Consider the following 27,635-nt stretch of genomic DNA (forward strand, 5'->3'; position numbering starts at 1 on the left):
CTTGAGAGATCAAGGACATTGTTCATATGTCCAGAGTTCATATTCATGGGGGAGCTAGGCTGCACCTCAGGTCCCAAGGACTAAGCCCAGTGCTTTCCCAGAATCCCCATAGATGGTCTTCTGCTGTGTGCCTGTTGGTGGCGTTTCTGTTCTCCATGCTGCCTAGGCCACAGTAAGAGCACACATGGAAGGCAGACCTAATGCCAACAGGTTTCACAACTCTCGGTCCTGGTCTATCACCTGTCTAATCTCAGGCTCTCCATGCTCCGCACATCCTTTATGTGGTGCCTGCAATGGGCCTGAAAGCATTCTCTCAGGCGGCACTGACTCTTGCCTTTGGAGTCGAATTACTACCCAGCCAACAGAGACTCGCAATATCAATATTCTTGAGAACTCCCTAAATCACACGTTCTCAACCATCTCTCCTCTGAGATTGAGTCCCTCCGTCCATCCTCAAGGAAATCATGATAGATATGCTGACAAGCTTCATTCTATCTGCTTAGTTTTGCCAAATTAAGACAGGAGGAAGCTCAAAGCAATATATTTAATCAATCCTAAAACTGGCATCAACCTTCAAAGGTGAAGTGGAGACGGGCTCCATTAGAGACTTGAAGGTCTCTCCTTCATAAACACAATCCAACTCGTTATCCTTCCCCTATGCCAGCTGTAGCAATGAATGACATACTAACAGCAAGATATCCCTTGGGGTACAAAATGCTTGCTTTCTCAATGACCTGAGCTCTGACCTCTGCACACTTCAGATCTTATCTCTTGGCCGGGCGGTGGTGGCGCATGCCTTTAATCCCAGCACTCGGGAGGCAGAGGCAGGTGGATCTCTGAGTTCGAGGCCAGCCTGGTCTACAAGAGCTAGTTCCAGAACAGGCTCTAGAAACTACAGGGAAACCCTGTCTCAAAAAACCAAAAAAAAAAAAAAAAAAAAAGATCTTATCTCTTTTTAGATTTTTTTCCTTCCATAAAAAGATCTCAATATTCGACTCAGCAGACAAGTCCCCTGTCAGCAGTACATGCTGACTTCCATGTAGTTCCATACTATACTATAATGCACACTTTAAGATCTCCAGCCAATATTCCAACCACTAGCAGGTGACGGCAGAAGTGGTACCAAAGAAGATGGCTGCATTTGGTGCCATCTTGATGATGTTTAACCCTCGACAGTACCATAGCAATGGGGCAGCATACACAGAGGGCTTCTCACAGTATGCACCGTCTTACCTCTGCTTATACAAATGGGAAGTCTTCTTACACTTCTCTCACCCTCAAACTCCCAACTGACTTTCATTGTTACTACATAGAAAAATTTTTAAAAATATCCACAATCGTATACCTCCTGGTGTTAAAGAAAACAGGAATCAAGCCTAAAATTTCTTTTTTAAAAGTTTATTTATAAAGTCATATACTAATTGTTATACAACTACCTACTCAGACAAACCAAGAATTCCAGGCAGCACCATGCAAGACTACCAGCTATAGGATGCAGGATGTTCAGTTAATAGAGTGGCAGAGAGTTATCAACAGTAAACACATGCGTGTCTACCATTCAATCGATTACTGAATTTCCATGCTACCCATCTGATCGTGGAATTTCAACCTGCAAGTTGATAGCTTATATGCAGTATTATATAAACATCCATACTCTACAAATACACTCTCCAAATTAGAAGAGATTCTGGTTTTAAGACAGCATCTGGCAGGTGAGGGGGAAGACTGGAGAGAGGGCTCAATGGTAAGAGCACTGGCTGCTCTTTCAGAGGACCTGGGTTCAGTTCCCAGCACCTACATAGTGGCTCACAATTGTATGTAACTCTAGTTTCCAGAGGATCTGACACTCTCAATGCAGTTAAAACACCAATGAACATAAAATATATATAAATCTTTTTTAAAAAAAATACAGCATCTACATAGTCATAAGAAAAGCCATCACAACCTTTGGTTTCTTTAAAAGAAATAGCAGATATGAGCTGCAGACTTGGAGACAATTAGTCATATTCTAAATTGCTCTTTTCATGAACACCCAAATATGTAAACTTCGAGTGTACAGAGGGTGAGACAGTGTACAGTGTACAGACAGTGTAAAGACAGTGTACAGACAGTGTAAAGACAGTGTACAGACCATGTACAGACAGTGTACAGAGGATGAGACAGTGTACAGTGTACAGACCGTGTACAGTGTACAGACAGTGTACAGAGGGTGAGACAGTGTACAGTGTACAGACCATGTACAGACAGTGTACAGACCATGTACAGACAGTGTACAGTGTACAGACTGTGTACAGACAGTGTACAGAGGATGAGACAGTGTACAGTGTACAGACAGTGTACAGTGTACAGACCATGTACAGACAGTGTACAGACCATGTACAGACAGTGTACAGTGTACAGACTGTGTACAGACCGTGTACAGAGGGTGAGACAGTCCTTGACTTTGTCTGCAGCTGAAATTCAGCTCCTCCACTCTTGGTGCTCAACAGATGGATGACGGGGAAATTAAATCCTCCTGGTGCATTGCTTATACTTTTGGTGTAGCTGTAAATAATAGCTTATTAGAGACACACAATGTAAAATAATGTGCCTACCTTAGGTTGCAATTTTTCATTAGTAACATTCCAATCATCTCTTCCAATCAAATAATTCAATGGAGACCAATTTCTTGCTTCTTATCTAAGCATACTCTTCACAGAAAACCTAAATGCTAGCTGAGATTTGAACCATACATTTTCAATCTCCTGAATAATTGTAATTGCTGCTTCAAAGAAATCTTAATTATGAGACTGATATGCACCCTCTCGTCAGGATTATTTAAATACTAAGAAAGCTTAAGAACAGGCTTAAAATATTTCCATGGTGAGAAACGAATATTTGACTCCTATTTTCTGTTGTCTGTCCTGCTAATGACAAACCTTCCTGACCCCAACTTCGGACAACTGATTGTTCCTCATTATCTCTGCTGCTGTTAAACACACGCGGTACAATGGACAATAACAATTACGGAGTCAGTAAGTAGACTTGTGCAGCACAGAAATCACCGTTCTTTATTTCTACTTGCATCTTCTGTGTCTTTCCATTATTGTTCTCTTCTTTCACTTCTTTCTCCCCTTTTCTATTTTCTAGTATTATTTTCCTGCACTGATTTCATTTTCCCCCACACCTATCCTTATTACTTCATATCTTCTTAGCTAGCTCAGTATTATCTCCACTGTTTTTCCTCTGATGTTATTGTAGCTGTGGATTACCCAGCTCGTACTGTACGGAGTTCTCTTCTGAGTGGTGCTGGGAATCTACTTCTGCCTTGAAGGCGGTGGTGGGCATTAAGCTGACTACACCCCTAGCCAAGTGCTACAAACTGCACCTCAACCTTGCCAGCACTTGTTTCAACTAAAAGGAGAGATGAAATTAAAGTTTTAGTCGACAACTTGGCCTCAAATTAACAAATTCCAACACAGAAACATGGGAAAATGATAAAGAGCAAAATGATTTTTTTCAAATGGTAATCATTCCAAAGTAAATTATTATAATAATAATAATGGATAGAATTGCAGAGAACCTGAAAGAATGACAAAAAAAGATCACAAGTAGATCCATATCAATACCTTATGAGGGCACAAATAAGGAGCTCACAGAATAAAAAGATCACAAGTAGATCCATATCAATACCTTATGAGGGCACAAATAAGGAGCTCACGGAATAAAAGAGTCAATGTAGGATGCAAAGGATTTCGATAGATGGAAATTCAGAACAAACAAAAACTCAAATTGAAATGTTATAAATGAAAAACTCAAGTTTTGTGTTTTTGTTTTTTTTTAAAGCTGAATTGAAAGCCTCACCAATAGACTGGATAGAAAGTAAGAACACCAAGGTTTGTAGGAAAAAAGACTATATATATACGATATTCATACACACAGGAATTAAAAATAACACAGTATAAGTTTAAGGCTTCTGGGGTACCATTCAAAATCAAAACTTGTGATGTATAAGTATAAAAAAGGATATAAGGCATAATCTAAACACATAGAAAATATGTTGAACAAAATGGTCGTAGAAAATGTTCTGAGTATTGTTAGGAATTTTTCCTAACGTGAGCTCTCTGCCGACGCAAAAATCACAAGCCAGATCACAATAAGCCTAATTTAAAGATATCCTGATTTAATGGCATTCCTGCACTCTTGGGTGGCCCCAAGGAGGAGGGGTTCCTCTTTTGGGAGGAACACTTAAATGCCCTGTGGGAGGGGTCCTGACCTGGCATGCTGGGATTTGGAGTCCAGACCAATACAACTCTCAGGCCTGGGGGCTGGGATGGATGCGAGGGGCTGGGGGCTGTGCTCCCAACTTAACATTCCAGACTCCTTGGATATAGGGATGACAGGAAATTGAAGTGATAATTGTGATAAAAGTGATAATTTTTCCTAGGTTCCCTAGGAAAAAGGGGCATAGACTCAAGTCCGGCTACTTCCTACGGGCATAGGGCAATGTGGATAAGGGGAGAGATAGGTGCTGGTGGGTCCACGCTCAGCGAGAGGTGCAGCTGGAAAGGCATCCCATGTACTGTCATCCCGGAGACATCAGGCATCTGTTCCTTGGGGGAGTTGAGAAAGCAGGTGTCTAGGAAGAAAATATTGTTATCACCAAAGGTGAGTGTGCCAGGATGAGGAGCAGGTAGGCCCTTCATTGTGGCATCCTGGAAAACCGGAGGGTGGAAGGGAAGGTCCTGTCTGCTGGACAGACCAAGTGTCCTGAGTAGGTCATAGAAAATGTTCTGAGTGTTAGGAACAAGATAGACATCTGGTCCAGGAGGCTTTTAGGATCCCATAGACGCGGCCAGAGAAGAGTCTCTTCATGTCACACTATAGCTCCTGTGCTAAGACTACAGGCCAAAAAGCAATAGGGAAAGGTTCAAGAGAGATGTACCAACTGACAAATGAAAGCAAACTCATCTGAATAAGTTTCTTTTGTACAAACCCTACAACCTAAAAAGATTTGAAATGACATACTTCAAGACATGAGAGAGTGGCACCATCAACCTAGACAAATACATCTAGCAGAGCCTTCCTTTGGAGTCAAAGGAGAAATAAAACCTTTCCATGATACATACAAGTTTAAGTAAATAAATTGCTAAGTACTGATCCACTGCTAGAGAAGACATTGATAGGAATTATGCATATGGGGAGGAAGATAAACACAACCATAAGAATTCAGAAAAGATCAAATCTTCCTAGAAGAGGGGATAATCAGATGATGACTCCACAGTGACCAACGTGAAGGTGGAGTGTGGGAACTGCACACACGATGAGGTGAACAGCGTAACCAGAACACTTTATATACATGTATAAAAACACCACAGAGAAAACCATCAACTTGTATAAATAATATACGCAATGAAACAATTCACACATAGATAGATGATCTAATCAAGGAATAATATAAACCACTGAATTGTAACAAATATGAAAATATCACTCCTGTGGTTTCCAGTTCCATATTGAAACTAACCTTTAAAAACCACGCTGGGATGCCATTGCTGGGCTGCTGTTTAATGTTCTATCCTGCTGGCCAAATAGTTCTAAAAATGAAGCAAAGAGTCAGGCCAAGAAGTCTGCATAACAGAAAAACAGGTGGCCTCCAATAAAGGAAGATGGCCTCTGAAACTGGGGGTAGCCTCCAGCTTGTAGCCTTCAGGAGCCAGGGTCCTCAGTCCTGCAGCTGCATGCAGGCTTTCCTGCGCACAGTCTTTTCAGTGAGGCCCCTAAATGTCTTTGCAGCCTCATCTTGACATCTGAAGGTTCATAAGCCTTGAACCAAAAGAGCCCAGGAAAGTTGTGGTTAAACTCCTGGCTCATAGAAATGTGTATACATTTGTTTTAGGAATGAGAAATGAAAGTATCAATTACTACAAAGATCCTATAACTAATCATCTGACAATGCTATTTAAATGCACCGTCTTTCTTCAATTACATGGAGCTGTAAGGCAGGGCTTCTTCATATATTTCAGCCGAGATGTACTGAATGGGTTGAGTGAAAAAGCAGATTTGAAAATGAGCCAAAGGTATTGACAAATGTTACCTCATGCCATGCTTCTTACTATTCTTTTTATTTCTGACAGTTATTTTTATAAAAACAAGAAAGTCCGGCTTATAATGGGTACATTCTAATTTATCTTAATTTCTACATATAAATCGAAGTGCTTCGTGTACGAGGACATTGGGACCAGGGGTCTGAGTATCACAGCACTGCTCCTCTTCCCCTTCATCTCTGTCACAAGACACACACCATCCACCTCCATTCCTTTCAGTTTTCACATTGGCTATTCTAGCCCACTCTGAGCACCAAGGAAACGCATTTAGTGCTACCTTGTGCTTTCTTGTCACATACATACATGATGACGACATTGTGAAGGAAATGGACTTGTGTCACATGACAGGCACTCAAAACACCCAGTATCACCTCCACAGGTAATGTAATTCTAGGCTGAAGTCAATGCATAAAACCACTGAGCTTCTGATCAATGAGAGATGAAGCAGATCACATGGGCTATAGGATGTGATAAATATTAGACTGATGCCAAAATCTCAAAGTCTAGTAGTAGCAGAAGTGCTATCAATCCTAAGACCCTCCGTTCCCATGAAAACAGAAAGCAAGTAATCTATAGGCCATGATGAAGGAAGGTAAAATAGGATAAATTAAAAGGTAATAAATTAAGCTACACTGAAGAAAATCAGTGAAGAAATCAGTTTCCCACGTTTGTTACTGGGGGAAGAAAAGCACAAGAAACTAGTGCAGTAAATGTTCCTGCAATTGTCTCAGGAGGGACTGTGTTCCTCAAGAAGGATATGTTGAGGTTCTAAGGCCTGGTACCCACGAACAGGATGCAATTTAGAAACAAGGCCTTCAGATATAGAACTCAACATAAGGTCATGAGGGTGGACTCTAATACAATGCGACTGGCACAAGAGGAGGACAGACAGAAGGGGGCATTAATGATGGAAACTCAAGGCTCACTGGATGTGGAAGTGGGCAGAGAAGACCCTTGCCTGGAGGCACTGAGCAGACAGCACCCCCTCTAACATTTCAATTTTGATGTTGAGACTCCAAAATTGTATGAAAACAGAAAATAAAGTTCTTTTGTTTTAAGACACCCGGATCACTGTAGTTTGTTATGGCCACCCTAAGAAGCTAGCGCAGTACTAGAATGAAGTCCCCCCATTCTCCATGGACCTGTCTCTAAGTGACCCTTCTTTACCAGAAGATAAAATAGAACAAAGCAAGAGAAATATGAAGCACAATTGGAGCTGCAGCAATTCCCCCCTCCATTTTGTTTTTACTAACAATTTCTGAACTTCAGTTCCATTTCATCTTAAAGGTTCTGGAAAAGTGTTTCTAATCAGATACTGCTGTCAAAACTCAAGCCCACTGAATCTCTCCAAATGTGTCTATTAATGAAGACAAGAATTATTTACCTAGCTCACATTTCCTCAAGTCTCTGCCTCAAAGAGAAATAATCCAGACCTAACATTTAAAGTTACAAATACTATTACTGTGTCACAATGGAGATGATGGGTAGAACTCTATCTCTCCAAGAGTTAATCAGGTCACATGTATGCTGGCAAGGACGGTTCATTGCGCAAGTGCTGGCAAAATGTGAGCCTCGGGATCCAGATCTTATCTCCATCAAATACAAGGGACCGGCATCCAATCCACGGCAAAAAAAAAAAATCATTTCAACACTTCATTTTAAGAATCTAATTCCGTTATAACAATTTGATCTATAAGCCATTGCAGAACTTAGAGCTATGGTCATTTCTAGTATACTGCCCTGATGCACCACTCAATGTTCCTAAGCATCAAGAATGTAATGGTATTCAAACGACAATTCCTAACCAATCAACAAGCAGTGCGATCAAAATGTCCCAACTACCTTCCTGTTTAAGTAAAACAAGCAAACGAAAAACCAGAATAAAAACCAGACAGGATCGTTCATAGTAAGGAACGTGTTCTTTCATAAGCCTTTGTCTGCTGTGGGCGTAGATACTGGGGGTGCTGAGGCCTAAAGGAAGAAGGAGAACATTCCTTCTCCCTGGGATCCTCTGTTCAAACTCTGGCACGAAACAGACGGTTTGCTCAAACTAGGCACTTAGGAGATTACCAAGGAAGTAAGTTACAGAGGTTTGCCAAAGATCTCAAAATCATCAAGGGATAGCGTGCAGAAGAGTGGTGAGCCCTTGCCGCGGTCTAGGACCCGAGAGCATCCAGGAAAGCTGCTGATACTGGGGGGCGGCAGGCTGTGGGTCGGCTGCCTGACAAGAACTATGGCCTTTAAGAAAGGGGCAGGCCCATCCCCAGTGACCTGGCAGGGAAGGAGCCTCCTGACCTCTATTCTCCAATAGCTGACCCTCATGAAGGGTCAGGGGACAAGAGCCCAAGCTGTCCAGTCCCGGGACTGTAGACAAGTGAAGAAGGATAAAGACCAGGCATCCAGTCACTTCCTGGAGCCTAAAGGCCACCAATGCAGTTTGTATATTTGCTAACTTAATTGAACAGCTTTTGTTTCTGGATACTACCTTGCTTTTTCCCACATCTACAGAAATCTTCAACCTAGAAGCAAAGCCCTAACACAACACCAAACAAACAAAAGACTGGCACTTTTATGAGTCCATGATTTATGATCTCAGCCTGGCCCCAGGACCTCTTCATCTTCTCCCCTTCCCTAACCCAGAGGGCTCTTCAAGGACACCACCCAGGTCTTCCTTCTGTGTGAGCCTCTGCAGCAGGGCTTACAGCACAGGTGCACACACTGCTTCTCCTCCTGGTCCACCTGTGCTGCTCTGGCCACATACAGACAGTTCCACACTCCCTTTGCCTCATGTGCCTCAAAGCCTATTTGCTGATCTGTGGCCTCTACTCAGCTCCACTCCAGAGCCAGACCTGAGCCACCTCTCTCTCTACCCATGCACTGTCAGCTCCCTCCGTCCCTGAGTCCAGAGTTAAGGGTACAGAAATATAAGTCAAACAGACCACCATATGCCCAGAATGCTTCCTTGACTCCTTGCCACAACCAAGGATACTTTGGCTGTGTACAACTCTGTTCCTTACTACTGCCTCAGACAATCAGCCTAGGAAAAATGCCCTCTTTTTTCTTGCTTCTCCTCCAAAACAAACAAAAAAAATCCCACCTCAGCAAGAAGTGACACATATCTGTCATCTCAGCACTCAGGAGGCTAAGGAAGGAGGACTCCTATGAGTTCAAGACCATCCTGGGCCACAGTGGCAACCATCTCAAAACAAAAACAACTGACAGCCGTGTGAGACAGGGAAAGTCTGCCCCTGTCCTCTTCTCACTTTGCTCCTCTGTCTGTGTTTATCCTTCAAAGTCCCAACTCCTGCCCCATTCGCCCAGAGCAAGTTCCCTCTACACACTATCCTCCAGTCCCTACATTATAAAGAGCACTTTTCAGCTACACTCCTGGCTCTGGTCTTTCTTTCCACGGCTTATATTAACCTATATGTCAAGCATACAATATTTTGCATGACCCAGCGTAATTCTCTCTCTTGTCTTCTCCTAAGTCACCAAACTGACCTTTGGGTTGCTCTAAAGCAAATGCCACTGTAGAAGACTGAATGTCTCCCATCCAACAGAGGCCTTGTGAATACACAGCTTTCTTACTCACGGGCCTAAGAGGCAGCAGTTACTGCCTTTTGATCCGAAGATAGGTACCCATAACTCTTCACTCCTATGAAAAAACACGATAGCCCCCCCCCCATCTATGTCTAGAGGTCACTATTTCTAGGGTTCGTGCTTTTATTTTGAAAGAATAAGGACACTATCTGCCATGCAATAAAGGCATCAGAAGCCTGTGGCTGGAACCCCCCCCATAAGCCTTTCATCTGTACTCCAAATCAGGCAATGAAACAGCTCTGAACATGGCTCTCTGTTCTTTCTGAGAGATGAGCCAAGAGTTGAGGATATGCTTCTAACGTGGGCTTCCACACCAAGTCGGCTCCAGGACCACCATGAGAGTTTAATACGCTCACCTGGAGTCAAAACAACAGGAGCAACATAGGTCTTTCTTATCTGTACAATATGTGGCACTGAATCTGATAGAAGCCAAATTGAGAGTAAAACCTTTTTAGCAGCCTGTCTCTTGATATCCTGCGATTGTATCTCAGTGCAATACAGAGAGAGAGTCCCGCAATCAGAAAGCTGGTTGAGCTTAGCAACAGGAGACAGACTTAATTTTAGCAACCCCCAAGACACAGATATCACGCCTGTTAAAGACAAACCATCAAAACTGATGAAATTCAGCATCATTTTAAAAAAAATCAACATGAAATTAATGGATACAATGCTGAAAATCAAACACCGCTCAGGTATAAGATTGCATGGCACCTGTCTACCTTCGTGAAGAAAATCGTCATGATGTTGCTTCCCTGAGAGCAAAACCACAGAGCACTCAGCCTCAAAACTCTGAGGAGTGAGTCAACCCATCAGAGTGTGAAGCTGTTATTTAAGACAATCAGCGTGGCAGATATAATGGACCACTAAACGTCTGCCTGCAGCAAATGCGGGTATGATGAGGCATTTGAAGATAATCAAGAGAAAAGTTGCATTGAGACTTTAGGAAAAAAATCTGCCACATATAACAATTTCAAACTCACAAACACTGGGCTGATGACAAGGTCACCCTCACTTCTACAAAAGGAAGAAATCTAAAAGTTGATATAATTTAGCAAGCCTTTTTGGCATCCATTCTGTTATCAGGTACTACGCTAAACATAGGGACTGCAAAATAAACAAGACAGACTCCCTGCTCTTGTATAGCCCACAGGGGAGTTTGAGAAACTAAAAGATTACAGCATGTGACACAGACAGCCTGGCTACTCAACTGGAGTCAGGTACAGAACTGTCCCCCATGACTACTTAGGGCATGTGGCCAGTGTCACCAGTAGAAGTGGGTTCTACCACTATAACGCCACACTCAAGCCTCCAAGAGCGTTTCCAGACACTGCGTTCATCACTCAACACAAGCTGGCGGATCTGTGAGGAACTCTGAAGATGGCAAAAGCAGGGGCAAGTGATTACATGGGTCAGCACCCACAACCTTTCACCAGGGAGGAGAATCCCTAAGTGAATAACTTGCTGTGATTCTGGGATTTTCCCATTTCTTGGCAGCCTAATAGGAAGTGTAATGGAAGATATGTTTTACTAAATTAAATCATAAACATGGAAAGTTAAGGAAACTCAGACTTGTGGCAGTGAAGGGGACAATGGCAGGAGGGGTTCTAGAAAAAAAGGAGGTTGGAGATATACCCTACCCATCAGGAGGGCAGTATTTGCCCATAGTGTTTGCAAGCCTGACGTAATACCTAACAGCATTTCGCAGTTTAAAAGAGGAAAAGGGATCCCTGGACAGGGCAGCAAAGTTCTTCACTGAAAAGTAGTGAACCATCTAAATACTGCTGACAGTGCTACTGAGTCCTTGGTAGACAATGACCAGACGGTTTAGGAGCTGGGAGAAATGGAGAGTACTGTTGACAGTTTGTTCAAATTATCCAGAAGAAATGGAAAATGTTGTGGCTTTGGAGGGAAGAGTGAAGATGAAGGGGAACCTTAGCCAATCACGGTGTGTTCCCCTGAGGCTAAGATTTACTTATAAAACTTGTGGATGTGCTTTCCGCTTCCTCTTTGGTTTCCTACACTCCTGGCGTTCGCGGGATTTTTGGTCGTGTAAGTTTTCCCTCAATTATTAAAATCTTTTAAATAGAGCTGGTCTGGTTATTTATTAACTGACCTCACCCCCTACAGAAGAGAAAGCAAATCCAAGAGACACAGTTCTAAACATCAAAGGGACATGACAATTAGCATGTGACCTGAGAAGAAGGAGAAGAAGAAACAGGATTCAGCAGGAAGTAAAGGATTTGAAGGTCTCCGAAGAGCAGAAGCAGAAGAGGCGTGGAGCCACGTGTAGAGCAGCAGTTAAGAGAGAATGGTGGTGGCAGACTCACGGAAGAGGAGGAACTCATACTGCATGTGGGATGCTCATCAAAGTCTAAGATAATCTCAGAGAGAGAAGTACATATTTGTGAGCAGGTGAAGCAATGACATAAACGAGAGGGAGAACGAGCCTTGTTGGGTACCAGCACATAAGCAGGTGGTGCAGGGGGCATCAACAAAGGCTAAAAACATTTCAAAAAAGCTTTTGGTAAGGGTAATACACCCTTAACATACATACTTAACCTATTATCTAATTATCTGGAAGACCCTATTTCTCTTTCATTTCCTGTTGATGTGATTTTTTAAAAAAATATCCTGATAAAACAATGTAAGGGATTAAATGTTTCCTGGGCTCCCAGTTCCATCTTGCAGACCTTCATTGCAGGAAAGTCAAGGTGGATGAACAGGAAGCAGCTAATCACATTTCTTACCTTCACAGTCAAGCGCAGAGAGCAATGCATGCATGCATGCACGCACGCATGCCTGTGCTCAGTTCAGGATACCATGCCCAGAAAATGGAACCCCACACAGTTGGGCAGTTCTTCCCACGTCAATTAACATCAGCCAGATGATTCCCCAGATATGCCCCAGGGCTAACCTAATCTATTCCTTGATTGAGACTAACACTTCCCCGGGTGATTCTACGTTGTGTGGCGTTCACAGTCACAACGAAGCAACGCTGTTTATACTTTAAATTCATACAAATATTTCAGACTGATCATATTGAATAAAATATGGATTAATTTCTAATAGAGACAGTAACTGGAAGCACTAAAAATCCCTCAGGGTCTTTCACAACCTGGTCCACGCTGGTTTGTAAAATGAACTTCTTCCTTGGCCTTCTCTCAATGTTTTGTCAGTCCCAGGCCCCCTCTGCTGCCTCCACTTCAAATGCCCATCATCATTCCAAACAGCTTTGATAGCTTCCCTTTTGATGAATCAGCCTCAGCTATATAGTTTCTCAACTGACAAACCTGCTGCAAATGGACTAATTCTTGGCCTTCCCATCTCCATCATCACATGGTGTGACAACAGTCTGAAGGACGTGAATGCTAGTATTCAATTTCTGGTGCGCTTCTCTCTCTCTTGATTTGAGGCTGAAGCTAGGATTTGCTTTACTAGTGGGTTATAAAGGTAAGAATATGCCTATCAAAGGCCTAAGCTTTTGTTTACTTTGTAGACTTGTGTTGCCATTTTGCTATACGGATCATGAGAAGAAATTTGTAAGAAGAATCAGGTGCTGAGAATAATTACAGAAAACAAACAGAGAAGCCAAGAAATTCAGTAGGTAGCTAGACCAAGGCCCAAGACATATAGTGAAGGAGGTACTATAGTAATGACACAACCAGCAAATATAGGGAATGCGAAAACTTAGGGCTGGTAAAGCGCTTGCCACACAGGCCTGAGAATCTGCGTTTGGTCCCCAGCGCCCACATGAAAAGCTCAGTGTTGTTTTGTCTGTTAGTACTGCCGATACAAAAGGGCAGAGACAGGAAGTTCATGGGTCAGCTAGCCCAGCCTGATTAGCAAGCCCCAGGTTTCAGTGAAAGGCCTTATCTCAAAATGACAGTCACATGCCTGCCAGCAGCTCAGATGGTAGCAACGTATGAAGTGACTCATAAAAACAGGAACAGTGAGACGACTCACTAGATAGAGGTCCTTCCACCAAGCCCGACTACCCCGGTTCAATTCCTGGGACCTCCATGATGGAAGGAGAGAACCAATGCCTGAATGTTGTCTCCTGACTTTCACACACATACCATGCCACATGTGCCCCATGCACACACATACATGTGTGGATACACAATAAAATACAGTACAAATTTTAAATAAAAATAAAGACAGAAAAGGCCAGACATGACAGTAAGATAGTAATGGCTAACCCTTACTGTTGGTTAGGTGGTAATTGCAAGTGAAGCATACGCAGTTCCTCCAAAGAGAACTGGGTGTCTGAGTGCTGGCGGCCACCATGTGGGAAAGCAAGGCCCAGTGCTGTCAGAACCTCTATTGGTTTTCCCCAATAGAAGACAGAAATCTGGAACTGTACATGAAATCTCAAAAATCTTACACAATAAGAAAATAGAACTCTAAGAAGACCTGTCACTGAAGTCCCCTGAGTCCCGTTTGCAATACATTACCAGCTCAATGGCAGAACCCCAACTAAATCAGAGCATGTGCCTTGCTATGCTAAGTCACTTGTCTGATACTTCGAAGAGCCTGTATGTCTGAGAAGTAGAGGACTGAACAGAGGCTAAAGACCACAACTAAATCAGACCCAGAAAATTGAAGAGTAATTTACAGATTCAGGCTGAGACTAATCTGTGTATCCAAGAACCGTAAGATCAGACAAAAAGGGGAGGCACCAAAGGCTGAAAAATTCAGAAATTCAAGAGTTCTAGCTGTTCCAAGCTGGTCACACAGTATCACTACAGATGTCATTATTATATAAATTCACTTAGATCCGGATACCACAATTAGTCAAAAGATAGAGTCAGTTTATCTATTTCTAGCTCTGGGGGAAATGTTAACATGGAGAACAAATTATTCAAGATGTCTACATACAGAAAAAGAAAATTCATTTTGAAAAACATACTAAAGTTTCCTTGACATACAAGGTTACTCATATATGCAGTGAGAACTATATGTCAACTTAAAAAAAACAGTTCCGTTATGCCCACCATCGAACTATTTCATTCAACTCTCTCAACACACTGCTCTCCCCCAGCTCTACTTTGTTCACTTCATCCAGCTCATCGAGTATATGCACATATGTTCAGTTTAATAATGTGAGTGCCTTCTAGGAGAACTTATTCTGGGTGGAAAGGAAAGTAAAGTTGCCTGGCCATAATTAAAGGTTATTGGTAGACCTCTGTAACACAGTGTCTGCCACCAAACAAGTTTAACAGTCAAGTAAAGCTCACAAACACCAAAAGATTAGTGATAGATTAGCCATTGATCCTGGATGGATACTGGAATCCGTGGGGTGCTCTTCATAACGCCTGTGCCCAAGGTCCACATCATACTCACTTGATCAAAATCTTCGGAAAAGGGATTCGGGAATTCATACTGTTTGAAATGCTAAATGTAAAAATCAGATGTGATACACAGCCTGGGTTGACAGCCCTGCAGGTTACAGTTATTATCCATTCACCTGTGACATGTAATTTTGATGATAAATTTAACTAATTACTCTGTGGTCCACACCTTGACTGCTTAAGGAGACAATCACCTTTACAAACTACTTCACTAAATTGGATTTAGTGCCCAAGACACTGATGTAGTACCAGGATCCAAAGATAAGAATCCCAAAATTCCAGCCCCTCCATCTTTACCTTCACAGTAGAATTCACCCAATAGAAATGGAGAATGCAAAGTCTCAGAGATCAGAACATATTAAAGCCTTCCCTAAAGTTCCTCCTGTTGACTCAGCTGGTTCCAACATACCACAAATTCCAGCTCTCTTTGCTTATGCTCAGCAGGTGGTGTCCCTTCTCTAAGGCTGGGTACAAAATCTAGACCTGCCTCCTTGGGATTCACTCACCCTCTAGCCCTAGAAATGGCAACTTCTGTCCTTAGTCTTGAAACTTTTCTCCGATTCAGATTATTCAGAACTCTGAAAGAAACTGATACCTTACATTCATGTTCCCACCAAGTTTCTAGATGTGTGAAGGATCTTGCCCAGTTTTTGGTTTGTTTGTCGTTAGGCTAAGGAACATCTTTCACAGATGCTCAGGAAGCCCAGCAGTATTCGCTTCATAAACAGAACTTCTCCTATAACATGTGCACTGTGCTACAGCAGATGCCATGAAGAGGAGCGTGACAACTCACATGCAAGAAACCCTCGCTGCCTGCGGAAGCAATGATGCTCTCTTGATGTGCTGTTGTTATAGCAGCTAACAAAGGCAACGTAGGAGTCTATGTGGTTAATGGCTGAGAGTAAACATCGAAAAACACAGCCCTTGGATTCAAGCACAATTCCAAAATTTACAATTAATCTCAGTACCATGCGTATCAATTGGTAAATAGGAAAAAAAACTAGCTCTTGATGCTGTGAGAGAGAAGTCACATAAGCTCCTAGCATAATGTCTAAATGGAGTAACCATAGTACATGTTAGCTGTCATTTTTATTGGGCATAGGGATTAAGCTTTGCTATCCAGAATATCAAGCCTTTTGAATCTCTCTACCTGGCTTACAGACTGTTGTACAACTGGGGAAGTGGTCTCCTGTACCAATGCGTTCAAGTGTACTTCCTACTTTCTCTTCTGTGAGGCTCAGCGTGGTTGGTTTTATGTTGAGGTCTTTGATCCATTTGGACTTGAGATTGTGCATGGAGATAGATATGGATCTATTTTCTTTCTTCTACATATTGATATCCAGTTATGCCAGCACTATTTATTGAATATGCTTATTTCCATTTTATATTTTTAGCTTCTTTGTCAAACATAGGTGTTCGTAGGTATATGGATTGATATCCAGGTCTTTGATTTGGTTCCATTGGTCTTCCTGTCTGTTTTTATGTCAATACCAGGCTGTTTTCAGTACTGTAGCTCTACAGCAGAGTTTAAAGTCAGGGATTGTGACACATTCAGAAGATCCTTTATTGTACAGGATTGTTTTGCCTATCCTGGGTATTTTGTTTTTCTATATGAAGTTGAGTATTGTTCTTTTGAGGTCTGTGAAGAATTTTGCTGGGATTTTCATGGCCACTGCATTGAATATATAGATTGCTTTTGGTAAGATTGCCATTTTTACTATGTTAATTCTACCTACCCAAGGCCATAGGAGATCTTTCTACTTTCTGGTGTCTTCTTCAATTTCTTTTTTCAGAGATTTAAGGTTCTTGTCATAAGCTCTTTCACTTGTTTAGTTAAAGTTACCCCAAGTTATTTGTGGCTATTGTAAAGGATGCCAGTAGCACAGACACTGAGAGCAACAATTAATAAATGGGACCTCCTGAAAGTGAGAAGCTTCTGTAAAGCAAAGAACACGGTCAACAAGACAAAACGGCAGCCTACAGAATGGGAAAAGATCTTCACTAACCCCACATCGGACAGAGGGCTGATCTCCAAAATAAACAAAGAAGTAAAGAAACTTGACATCAAAAGAACAAATAATCCAATAAGAAATTTAGGGTATAGACTGTTTAAAAGAATTCTCAACAGATGAATCTCAAATGGCTGAAGGACACTTAAGGAAATGCTCAAGATTCTTAGCCATCAGAGAAATACAAATCAAAACAACTCTGAGATTCTATCTTACACCTGTCAGAATGGCCAAGATCAAAAACATTGATGACAGCTTATGCTGAAAAGGATGTGAGGGGAGGGGAACACTCCTGCATTGCTGGTGGGAATGCAAGCTAGTACAACCCCTTTGGATATCAGTATGGCAATTTTTTCAGAAAATTAGGAAACAACCTACCTCAAGACTCAGCAATACCACTTTTGGGTATATACACAAAGGATGCTCAAGCATACCTCAAGGACATGTGCTCAACTATGTTCATAGCAGCATTATTTGTAATAGCCAAAACATGGAAACAACCTAAATGCCCCTCAACCAACAATGGATAAAGAAAATGTGGTGCATTTACACAACGGAGCACTACTCAGTGGTAAAAAAAAAAATATGACATCTTGAAATTTGCAGGATCTAGAAAAAACCATATTGAATGAGGTAATCCAAGCTCAGAAAGACAAATATAATATGTACTCACTCATAGGTGGATTTTAGACATAAAGCAAAAAAAACCAACCTACAGATAGTTCACAATCCCAGAGAAGCCAGACAACAAAGAGGACCCTAAGAGAGACATACATGGATCTACATAGGAAGGTGAAAAAGTCAGGATCTCCTGAGTAATTGGGAGCATGGGGCTCATGGGAGAGGGTAGAAGGGCAAGCAGGAGGAAGGAAAAATATATAGGTCAATAAAAAACAATAAAATAACAAACTTGTACAAATTGGATTTTGACATTTTGGGTCGTCCTCTATTACTTATTTTAAAAATTCAATGGATAAAAGCATAGGATTTTTTCAGAGTATTGCATGACATTTCAAGTTATATTAGAAACATTAATTAATCTCACAATAACCTAAAAACCAAAAATCCCCTGCTTATAATAACCCTTAAGATGAAAGTAGAGGAGAATATTTAGGGAAGGGAAAACATTCTTCACATAAATTGAAATTTTAAAACTCAAAAGTGAGAGAGAGAGATTTCATAAGCTTTGGGTGACCTTTAAATGCCACACTCACTAATATATAAATGTAAACACAGGAAAATGTAATGTCTGGCAATAATGGTAACCTGATCGACGCAATTCTATTGAGTTCTGTGATGTAGATTAGGCTTCAGTTCAAAGTAGCAATAGCTTTTTAACCCTGTTAAGATCTAAGTACAATCCACGGAAGATCAGTGGTTACTTTTAATGATTATTTACGTACTTGTAGCTTACATCTGTGTAATAATGTCTACATTTATAGTAAACTTTGAATTGTACAATATTTGAGGATGTACATTATTGCTAATGAGTGAAAAGGTAAAATTTTCACCTCAATAAACAATTCTTCCATGAATTCTACTTTAATAATTTGTGTAGATTACAAAAGTGTTGCTGCTAACCTTATCTAATTTTCAAAAGCCAGTAAAATATGATTTCAAAGAAAATCGTTTACTTGGTCAAATCTCAATTTTTCACTGAATTACATGATATAAACAGTACACCACTGCAGCAATAACACAAAAATGAAACCTCAATGGGTTAGAGTCATACATTGCTTTAGATGCACATCAAATCTTTCCGCTGCTTCAATTCTATTGTAACAAGTACATTTTAAGAACTATCTGTAGTGTGTTTGTTTGTTTGTTTTGTTTTTCGAGACAGGGTTTCTCTGTGGCTTTGGAGCCTGTCCTGGAACTAGCTCTTGTAGATCAGGCTGGCCTCAAACTCACAGAGATTCACCTGCCTCTGCCTCCCAAGTGCTGGGAATAAAGGCGTGCACCACCACCACCTGGCTAAGAACTATGTAATTTTTTAAGGTTTTTCACTCTGTTCTCTTCCAGTTCCTTTAAGTGTGTGCGGGGTTGGGGGATGTATACATATGCAAGCACACACATGCGTGCAGATGCTTTTGGATTGGCTCATTTTAGAGGAGTTGGATGTGCAGGTTGTTGTGAGCCTTCAGATATTTGGTGGTGGGAATTCTACTCTGGTCCTCTACATGAACAGTATCTACTCCCAATCGCTGAGTCGTGTCTCTAGCCTCTGGCCTCCAATTCTTGACTGCTCGCAATAATATATACATGTAATCTATCAAAAGTCTGTCTTCTGGACACTAATTCTTAGGAGAAGCATCTAGAGATTTAAGGCAAGATGGAGAGTCTAGATGGCTCTTGCCACCAAGCCTGAAGGCCTGTGTTGATCCTCATTCATGCAGTAGGTGGGCAAGTCATTCTCTGACCTCCACATGTGCATAACAGTGTATGTGAGCCCTCCATAAACACGTTAAGCAAAGATATGTAATTTAAAATTTTAATCTATATGCTTGGAACCGTGATTTCTATACGTTGGATGACATACGATTTTAAAAAAAATTAAAATTATATTTTTTCATCTCAAGATGGGACCAACTTGCTGACTACAGTTTACAATATTATGTGAACAAATACTAACAGAACTACTGTCTCCTAAAATAAGCATTTGTGGCTTATCTGTTTGAGACGTTGTTGAGATATACAAAATGGGCAATGTAAGAATTGAAAAAAAAAATTAAGCCTGGTGGTAGTGCCACATGTCTTTAATCCCAGCACTCAGGAGGCAGAAGCAGGTGGATTTCTATGAGTTGGAGGCCAGCCTAGTCTACAAAACGAGTTCCAGGACAGCCAAGACTGCTACACTACTAACATGACTGAGGAAGGAAGAAGGAAGAAGGAAGAAGGAAGGGAGGGAGGGAGAGAGGAAGGGAGGGAGGGAGGGAGGGAGGGAGGGAGGGAAAGAAAAAGAAAATTGAAAAACTTAAAGGCTTTTCGGAGCCTTCCTTTAAAGGTTCATAGAAGAAAACAGAGACGCCCTATATGTCACGCAGACAGCTGACAAGAGATGGAGTCTTGCCCCTTTGTATGTGAGCTCTTGACTTTCACTTCATCCTAAATTGAGCAACAGAACTATGGGTCATCCTTCTCATTTTGGTAATAAACTAGGACCCGGCAATAGCTCATAGAAAGTGCGGCATCCAACCGAAAAGACCCCAGCACACTAGCTGGTATAAGCAAGTAACATCCCATCTGAGCTCCTGCCCAGGTCACTGGGAGACCTCCCGCCAGCCTGGGAACTCCAAAAACTCCAGTAGCTCTAACTTTGGAGGTTTTCTTGAGCTAATCAACACTCTAACTCCAAGGTGCCTCATTGGGGAGGTACTAGGTGGGTCAGAAACCACACTTCAGGTGAGCAGTGCAGGTTACATCTCAGTGTTCTAGTAAGTAGGTGTCAGAGTCCAGCTACTCACACACCTGGGTTGTCTTAGAGGACAGCCCGGGTGCGGGTGCGTGGACTTGGAAGTAGGCCTCAGATGCCCAAGGTGTAGGGACCCCTCCAATGGGGGTTGGCGGGGGAGGGGGGCGCCTCCATTCCTCCCAGGGCTCTGAGTGACATGGCAGGGCTACCCGGGTGCCTTACATTAGCAGCCTGCAAAAGTTGTGGCCGCAGGCGACGCTCGCCCGCCTCGGGGGTCATCTGAGTCCCGTAAAGAGCGCCACTTGGTCCAGGGCGCGGGGCAGGTGCTTGGCCTAGGGCACTTGCTGAGCCCCGCCGCGGTCGCGCTGCTTCCCCGCCCTGGCAGCGCCCCTCACCTGGTCCCGGGTCTTCAGGTAGCGCTGCAGCGCCTGCTGGGTGAGCTCGCGGACACGCAGCTGGCCGTCCTTGCAGGGCACCACGATGCCGGTCCGGCCGAAGCACACTGTCACTTTCATCCTGCCCGGGTTCCCGCGCGGGGCCGGGCCGAACAGGTGTCCGACCCCCGGGCGCAGCCCCTCGGCCGGGGGACGTGGGGCGGACACGCCGTTGTCCCGCGCGTGGCTCCGCGGCCGGGGGTCGCCGCTGCAGCCCTGCAGCCCCGCGGGAGACCGAGGGCGGGAAGCGGACGCGGGGACGCGGCGGGTCGGCCGGGCGCAGGCGGAGGCGCAGGCGGAGGCTCCACGCGCCAAAGTGAAACTGCGGGCGCGGCCCGCCGGGCCCGGCCTCTGGCGGTGGCCCTGGCGACCGTGGCAGGGCCGGCCCCAGGCCCCGGGCTGGAGTGGGCGGCGGCGGCGGCGCGCGGGGCCGGAGTTGGGAGGAAACTTTTGCGCCGGCTCCCAACTCCTCCGACGCGCGCGGCTGCTCTGAGCTCCCGCGGCCCGCGGGCCAGCCTGGGCCCGGCTCTTAAAGGGGCCGCGGCGCTTGCTACCGGGCCACAGAGCGCTGCGCTGCGTTGCACAGAGCTAGGGACTCAGCCGGGGTAACTGAACCTTGAGGAGCCTAGTGCCAGCACTTGGTTCTCTACCACACACACACACGGAGCTCTGAGGATTGTAACGGGATCTGAGAGCTACCACAGGGGAATTGAAACTGGATCTCATAACGCACACTTGGAATAGATAGGGAATGGCAGAGCAACTCCCTTAAAAAATGAGAGTTGGAGCGAGAATCAAAGAAAACTCCAGAGCAGGTGCTTCTTGCCACGCCTTCTAAAATAGCCAAGGGGTTGCTTTCGGGTATAGAGGGATGGGGACCGCCTGAGGACAGAGCTTTGAAGCTACCCTCTGGAGTCCCAAGAGAGCTGAACTGAAAGAAATACTGTGCAGACGCCCACTGTTACACCAAGGATCACACCCAAAGTCCAAATATGATACCGTGTAAAAGTGTTGAAGGGTGACTCCCGTGGTTACATTTGACTCATAATTTCTCGAGTATGTTTCCTTGAACACTTGAGCACAAGACACGGGGGAAAGGGCATGGTCAACAAGTAACGTTTGTATCCTCAATGCTCTCAAGGGTGCTTGGATATCTGGGTGTGACTCTGTGGTGGAGCTTTTTCCCTCCAGAGTCTAAGGCGGCACTGGTGATTGACAATGGGAGACTGAGCAAGCCGTGGGGTTTCTACGGTGTAAAGAACACAGGTCCTCCTCACTAAATCTCTAGTGTCTTCTGGCAGTTTATGTGTCGACTCAGTGACCCAGGATCCCACGGGACCCACCATTTTTCCCCAGAGTTGCTGGGATGTCAACTTAAACTGAACTTCAATTGCTTGAGATGGTAGGGATGAAGGCAGTCTTAAATTAGTGGATTTGGGGATTCTCATCAATTTAAGCTCATTTATACATTTAATATGCCTTGGTTGTGTCCCATGTAAGCACCTTATATAAAAGATCACAAAGAGGGACACGTTAACTGAGTCTACTTGAGAAACAATGCACAGTAGACAGTCTAGTTTGGTTGCAAATCCCCACACTTAAATTTAAGTAAACCAAAGACAGATGCCTTTTTTTTTTCATAAAACCAAAGAAAAGCTCCATCAAGCACCCCACTGAGGAAAGGCTGGAGTTGGGATCACAACGAATGTCTTCAGGGACTAGCTCTGGCTACTAACTATATTGTTGATATTATCTCTGTTCACAGTGAAGTGGACTTGCAGGCATTATTCTGTGTGTCTTCCACAAGAAATAGTAGAATCAAGCAAATATGAACACCAGTCGTTGAAGAGAGAGCCTTACTTTAGCACTGAGGGTGATGCGCATGTGCATTGAAGAGACATCCTCACTTTAGCACTGAGGGTGGTGATGCGCATGTGTAGAAAGGTACGAAGTCAAGATTCCCAGCTGAGGAAGTAAGAACATGCTGCATCTTTTGTGCTTGCCTCTCCTTTAGCATGTCACAAAACTCTTCTTCCTCAGACTAGGTCTAGTGTTTGCTCCTCTTCTTTGCAACCTACTGCAAGTTCTTTTCTGGCAGCCAGAGCCTCAAACTTCCTGGCTTTGAGAATCCCCAAGTCAGCAATGTAGAACACACAGGCTCCTTCCCCCCTTGGCCCACTCATAGGAACACTAGAATCAGGTCTCACAGAATGCAACAAAGTTAATGGCTGAGGTAGAAAATAGAAGCCCGTAGCTAGGCTCTGACGTGAGCAATGCTCACACACCCTCCAGTGAACTCTCATGACCCCACATTAGTAACTGGGAATAGGGTTAGTGTTTATATTTCATGTTTATTAAATAATCATGTTTAATTTGCTTCTCAGCCTCATCACAACACACGTAGAAGCAATTCATCGTATGTTAAGAAGAGTAACACAGTCATTCACGGCCTGCAAACACCTAAATCAATATTTCATGCCCTGTGGGACTTCCTAGGCAGAAGACAATAAATAATTTGCCTTGATTGAGTAGCACTGGAGGAGTCTAGACCTGGGCTCCATTTTCTTGTTTTCGCCTGCTGGATGAATTAATGCTGGCTGTAGCGTGATATTTTCCCATTTGTTTTCCAATAGTTTAGTGGGCAATCACATTGGCCACCATTATTAAACTGCCCAGCCTTGTGAAAGGTACCATGAGGTGTCCATTGACTAAACAATAGTAATTGCTAGCACACCGTTGACCAGTAATCCATCCCAATTTTTTATTATAGTAAGACAAACAGTATTTTTTTGGCTTTCAAGGGATCATTTCTAATGTCAGCCTTTATCATAGAAACCTTATTGAATTGTGGATGATCTTTACTTTTGAGGTCCTAGAAGAGTTGTTGTAGTCTATTAAAATGGGTACCGTGTCACGTAGATCCTCTGTCTTGGCTGTGATGAATAAAATGCTACAGGATGCAAAGCAGTCCAGTATTTTTTATGAACATGTTATGTGTTTGTATATCGTCTCTCGAGAGATACCTACTGATACCTATCAACCGTCTTAATGTGATTTGGTGTTGTTTTTGCCATTGATGGTTTTGCTTTTCCTCAAGCGCTGTACATTAGCTCTGAGAGAGAATGTGTGTGACATCTTCCCTTTTGTAGGAAGTTTCTCCACTCTGATGCCTGTTGTGCAGAAGCTTTCTAATTATATAGAATCCCATGTGTCTAGTCCTGGTTGATGCCTGTGCTTTTGGGGTCTTATTTAAGTAAATCCTTCCTCTTCCAATATTCTTGAAGCATGATCTCTTTTTTTGTCTGATTGTTTTATAGTTAATCAGCACAAAACATTTAGCCATCTTAACCTTATTTTTTAATATGGGTAAAAATACAGGTCTTTCTCCAGCACTGTTTATTGAGGACACTGTCCTTTTCCAATGCCTGATCTTAGCACCTTTGCAAAATCTCAGTTGGCCATGCATGACTGAGTTCACATCTAGGATCTCCATTCTGTTCCATTGGTCTTCACATCTGTTTTTATGCCAGTAGCCTGCGGTTTTGATTATTCTGGGGAGTATAGACATTTTCACTGTATTTATTCTTCTGACACAAAAGCACAGACTGCCATTCTGCTTGTGGGTAGGTGTGTCTTCTTCAACTTCTTTATTACAGTAGTCTTCTCGTGACAAACTTTTACCATTCTGTTTAAATGCATTATACATAATCTTTTATAGCTATTATATATTGAATAACTCTCTTGTCAGATGGTTTATAGAAATGATGCTGACTTTTGTATGAAAGCTTTATGTCCTGAAACACTGCTAAATTTATTTAGTATTTTTAATCATTTCCAGTGATATCTTGGGTTTTCTACATGTAAGATCAGGTCGTGTACAAATGGTGACTATTTGACTTTACTTTCCCAGTGATAAACACAATGACCTAAAGCAACTTGGGGAGCAAAGGGTTTCTATCATATCCAGCTTAAAGCCCACACTGAGAGAAGCCAAGACAGGAACCAGGATGCAGGAACTGAAGCAGAGGCTACAGGGGAATGTTGCTTACTGCCTTGTTCTTCCTTGCTTGTTCAGCATTTTTGTAGAACTCAGGATCACTTGTCCATGGGTAGCACCTGCCACAATGGGCTGGGTGTCCCAGATCAATCATCAATCAAGAAAATGCTCCCACAGACTTGACAATGGGCAATCTGATAGAGGCATTTTTTTTTCCATTTGAGGTTCCCTCTTCCCAGATGACATTTGCTTGGGTCAAGTTGACACACGAAACAAAAAATCTAGTACACTTGTACTGTTGTAGATCTTGAAAAGAAAGGTTTCATGCTTTCCTTATTTAATATGCCTTAACTATAAATCTACAGCCCTTTATATTGCTAAGTGATAGTCTTTCTATAACTATCTTGTTCTGTTTTTGTCATGAAAAAATGTTAAGTTTTATCTTGAGCTTTTTCTATGTCTACTGAAAAAATATATTTTTGTCCATCCTGTTGACATGTTATATCATATTTTTTATTTCCAATATACTGAACCATCCTTTTATCACTAAAGGGAATCCTAAGTGATTACCATGAATAACCTTTCAAATGTGCTCCTGGATTGGGGTTGGCAGTGTTTTATTGATGATTCCTGTACCTATCTTTGTAAAAAATGTTGGCTTGTAACTTTTTTTCTGGTTATATTCTTGTTTAGTATCTAAATAATATTAGCTTCATAAAATGCACTTGGAAGAACTTTGTCCTCATCAATTATTTGAAATAATTTAAGAAGAATTGGTAAAATTCTTCTATAAATATTTGATAAAATTCATCAGAGAAGCCGTGTGGTCTTTTGCTTCTCTTTAATTGGCTTTTTGTTGCTCATTCAATTTTCTTTTTTACTTTTATTGATTTGCTCAAATTTTCTGTTTCTGCATGACTCGGTATTGGTGTGTTGACTGTACCTCAGCAGAATGTTTCTGACACTCGCTTTCATGGAACTATGAAGAAAAGTGCTCTACACTCTGTGGGGGAGGGAACTTCCCCATTGGGAACAATCTGTTTTTCTAATGGTCTATCATTACAAATATTTTATAAATAGATCAATAAACCTCCATAAAGGATGTAGCTCAACACTCCTTCTTTAGACTGAGCTCTACTCTCTGGATACTAAAACCTTCCCTTAAGTCATTTTCTTCAGAAGAACTTGAATCATAGGAGGATTTCTCATTAAATAAGTGCAAGCAAAGAAACTCTTGTGACGATGTGTGAAGAGCTGGTCATCATATGTTCTTCTGTGAAGATCCTTAGGACCCATGAGAAACTCTTGTGATGATGTAATGAGAGCTGGTCATCATATGCTCCTCTGTGAAGGTCCTTAGGGCCCATGAGAAACTCTTGTCATGATGTATTGAGAGCTGGTCATCATATGCTCCTCTGTGAATTTCCTTAGGACCCTTGAGTGCTGACCACTGGTTATGTGCCCAATTCAGGGTATCACCAAGTCCATCAATGGGGCTCATTAAGAAGCTGAGAAGAGTCAGGTGGTGGAGGTGCACACCCGTAATCCCATCTCTTGGGAAGCCAAGGCAAGCTGATCTCTATGAGTTCGAGGCCAGCCTGGTCTACAGAGCAAGTTCCAGGATAACATCCCCAAAGCTACAGAGAAACCCTGTCTCGAAAAAACAAAATGAACAAAAATCCTACTATTCTTTTATCAGCAAGATGGTTTGGCAAGTAAAGTCACTTACAGCCAAGCCTGACAACCTGAGTCCAGTCCTGGGGCCCACATGATGGAAAGAGAATGACTTCTGCAAGCTATCTTCTGACTTCTGTGTCTACAATCATGCACACACAAAAGTAAAAATAGCAACAAAAAAACATGGAAGTTTTCTGGGCAGTGGGGACACACACCTTTAATTCCAGCACTAGGGTGACAAAGACAGTTGTATCTCTGTGAGTTCAAGTCCAGCCTGGTCAGCAGAGCGAATTCAAGGACAGGCACCAAAGCTACAGGGAAACACTGTCTCAAAAATAAATAAATAAAAAATAAATAAATAATTTTAAAAAGGCAAACACCAACAACAAAGAAGCTGAAAAGTATGGAACCAGCTACAACAGTTGGGGAGGCTTTCTCACAAGCTCAGTCATCCAAAGAAGTGAACTAAGGTAAGGGTACAACATGAATTCTCACTTCTATTCTGTTCAGTTTCTTGATGAATTCCATTTGTGGCTTATTTATGTTCTTCTGCACGGTGACGAAATGGGCTGCTGTCCCTGCCGTCAGCAGAAAGTAGAGAGAGCTGAGATGGGGTCCTGGAGCTGTGGAGAACTATGTGCCAAACTTTCTGCTATTTACCCACTACATGGTCTCAGTCTATTGGTTCTATCCTTCAGCGTAAAATGTGGTGATAATCTTGTTGTATGTATAACATATGTAACATACCTAGCACATAGTAGGTAAGAAATATCATCCTAGCCCACTTGTATTCCACCACAGAACCAGCATGTCTTTCCTGTGTATTTGCTCTTTTCTTCTTGAGACAATGTCTCCTGTTAGCCAGGCTGAGGATGACTTTGAACAACTCATCCTCCTGCCTCTACTTCCTGAGCAGTGAGGATGACTGCACTGCAGAGCAATGCCCAGCTAATACAAGCATTCTTTATTTTGCTAGTAATTACCACAATAGTATATGCTAGCTAAGTACTAGCAAAATAAATAAGTCTAATTATTTATTTTCATGAGTTTTGAAATGTCTTCTACAGAG

The 27,635-nt window shown here is 42.6% G+C and overlaps 1 protein-coding gene across 2 annotated transcripts in view; it reads right to left on the minus strand.

Moving 5' to 3' along the window:
- Pard3b (par-3 family cell polarity regulator beta) overlaps nucleotides 1–21,158 on the minus strand; it is a 975,885-nt gene extending 954,727 nt beyond the window's left edge. Inside the window, exon 1 of one of the 2 annotated variants that reach the window (XM_038339874.2) lies at nucleotides 20,854–21,158. In XM_038339874.2, the coding sequence (XP_038195802.1) occupies nucleotides 20,854–20,973 (120 nt within the window). In that variant the 5' untranslated portion in view covers nucleotides 20,974–21,158. The other variant, XM_042055538.1, reaches the window with a different exon arrangement.
- Between the last annotated feature and the right edge of the window lie 6,477 nt (nucleotides 21,159–27,635).

This window comes from Arvicola amphibius, chromosome 8 (assembly GCF_903992535.2).
Source record: "Arvicola amphibius chromosome 8, mArvAmp1.2, whole genome shotgun sequence".
Lineage (NCBI taxonomy): Eukaryota > Metazoa > Chordata > Mammalia > Rodentia > Cricetidae > Arvicola > Arvicola amphibius.